This window comes from Microtus ochrogaster, chromosome 6 (genome assembly GCF_000317375.1).
Source record: "Microtus ochrogaster isolate Prairie Vole_2 chromosome 6, MicOch1.0, whole genome shotgun sequence".
In the NCBI taxonomy this organism is placed as follows: domain Eukaryota; kingdom Metazoa; phylum Chordata; class Mammalia; order Rodentia; family Cricetidae; genus Microtus; species Microtus ochrogaster.
Window position 1 is genome coordinate 77,396,431 of NC_022013.1, and position 1,980 is coordinate 77,398,410.

Sequence of the window (1,980 nt, forward strand, 5' to 3'; positions counted from 1 at the left end):
AAAGCTAGCCGGAGGCGGCCGGGGTGCTGGGGACGCAGCCCCGCCGCTACTATTTCAACATCCTACTATGTGAATTTGCAGGATGAGTCATGAAACCCACCTCCTGGGGATGGAGAGAGGGCTCAGTGGTTAAGAGCACTGGCTCTTGTCCAGGACCCAGGTTCAATTCCCAGCACCCACATGATGGCTCACAACCACCTGTGACTCCAGTTCCAGGGGATCCAATGTCCTCTTCTGGCTTTTGTGAGCACTGTATGCACATGCTACACAGACACACATGCAGGCAAAGCACCTGTATGCAAAATAAAAATTTTAAAAAATTATTTAAAAACCAAACACCTCCTGGTGCTATGTGTTGATAGACTCGGGGAAACAGTGTTTGGTCGCCTTCTAGAACAGCAAGTCTTAGCTAAGGGGCACTTTTCTGCCTCCAGCTGGAGTGCTCACAGGTTTGAACTGGATTCCACAGCCCTCCAAACAGGAACTGGTATGGTCAGGAAGTACTAAGTAGATAAGACCTCTATTGGTGAAACACTGTTGGGTTAGCTCCATCAGGGCCTTTCAGAGGGAAGGGAAAGGCCTTGCCTGACGGGACCCCTTGCCTCGTTCCTCCAGGCACCTGTTCTAGCCCTGTGTTCCCCAGAAAGAAAGAGCCACTTACCCTTTCCAGAGCTGACATCAAACACCACTCCCTTCACCGCCAAGTAGATGGGCTGATCCTCCTGGAAAGCAGGGGAGAGGCGTGAGGGGAAGGGGAGGAACACTGACTCTCTACACAGGTAGCTGGGACTGCTTGCCACAAGCTGGGTCAGGAATGGTGGTGAGCTGCTAGGCTTGTCAATCCCATTCACCAAAGCTCGGGAAGTCATAAAGTGCCATGAGGTGTGGCAATGCCCTCCTGCAAAACAGTCGGGGGTTGAAGCAGACAAGCAACCCAGGCATGGCAGTGCACCCCGTAATCTCAGCATTCAGGAAGCAGAGGCAGGAGGATGAGAAGTTCAAGTTGAGTCTCAGCTACTTAGCAAATTTGAGGCAGGTCTAGGCTATGTGAGACCCTAGCTCAAAAAAGACACAAATCAAAAGAATATGAAATGCTGGATGATTTCAGTCAGAACATGATCCTGTCACCAACAGACACACATGGGTTTAAGCATGCCAGTGACACACTTTTTGTTTTGATTCTTAAAAAAAAAAAAGATTTATTTGAGCCTGGAGAGATGATGATGATGATGATGCACGTGTGTATATGTATGTATGTATGTGTGCATGTATGCATATGTACATATCTCACTTGGTGGCTACAGCTAGAAAAGGCGGCAGGTTGTCACAGCACCGGCCTGTGACATAACTGCTTCCTATAGGCTGCTTTTCCGTTGCCGTGGCAATACCATGTATTAGTTTATCTGGGCTGATGGTTCCAGAGGGGTCGTATTGCGGTTTTAGGTAGCCTGGCTTCCCCATAGTCAGGTCACCTTTCCTCCAGGGCTGAGTTGTCCCATTGCAGCTCTACCCACCCCCCCACCCCCAGCTGACCTATTGCAATTCTAAGTATATCCCGGCTTCCCGATAAGTCAGGATATCCCAGTACCACTACTGTACCACGTTCCTCTACAGAGGAAGAGATGGCCTTCTTCTGCATGTGGGAAGCAACATTGGAATACCTTTTCCAGTTCTTGCTTTGGTCAGAATTTACAAAGGGATTGAACATCATTTTGGTGGCTGCCACTCAAGAGAGATGACCACAAAATGGAAGAGCCTAATCTAAGTTTTAAGATTTGTAAACTCAAGAAGAATCAGATAACCAAGAAGGAAGACTGGTGTTTTCCTAATAGAAATGTATTTTAAATGTAATTCCAGCTAGGTGTGGGCGTGTACACCTTAAATTCCTGCATCCAAGAGGCAGAGGCAGGTGATCTCTGTGAGTTTGAGACCAGCCTGGTCTACATAGTGAGTTCCTGGCCAGCCATGGAACTGGCTAGT

The 1,980-nt window shown here is 48.4% G+C and overlaps 1 protein-coding gene across 1 annotated transcript in view; it reads right to left on the reverse strand.

Moving 5' to 3' along the window:
- Nenf (neudesin neurotrophic factor) overlaps positions 1–1,980 on the reverse strand; it is an 8,937-nt gene that overhangs the window by 3,272 nt on the left and 3,685 nt on the right. Inside the window, exon 2 of the mRNA XM_005348880.3 lies at positions 662–722. Coding sequence (XP_005348937.1) covers positions 662–722 — 61 coding nt within the window. The remainder of the gene's footprint in view (positions 1–661; positions 723–1,980) is intronic.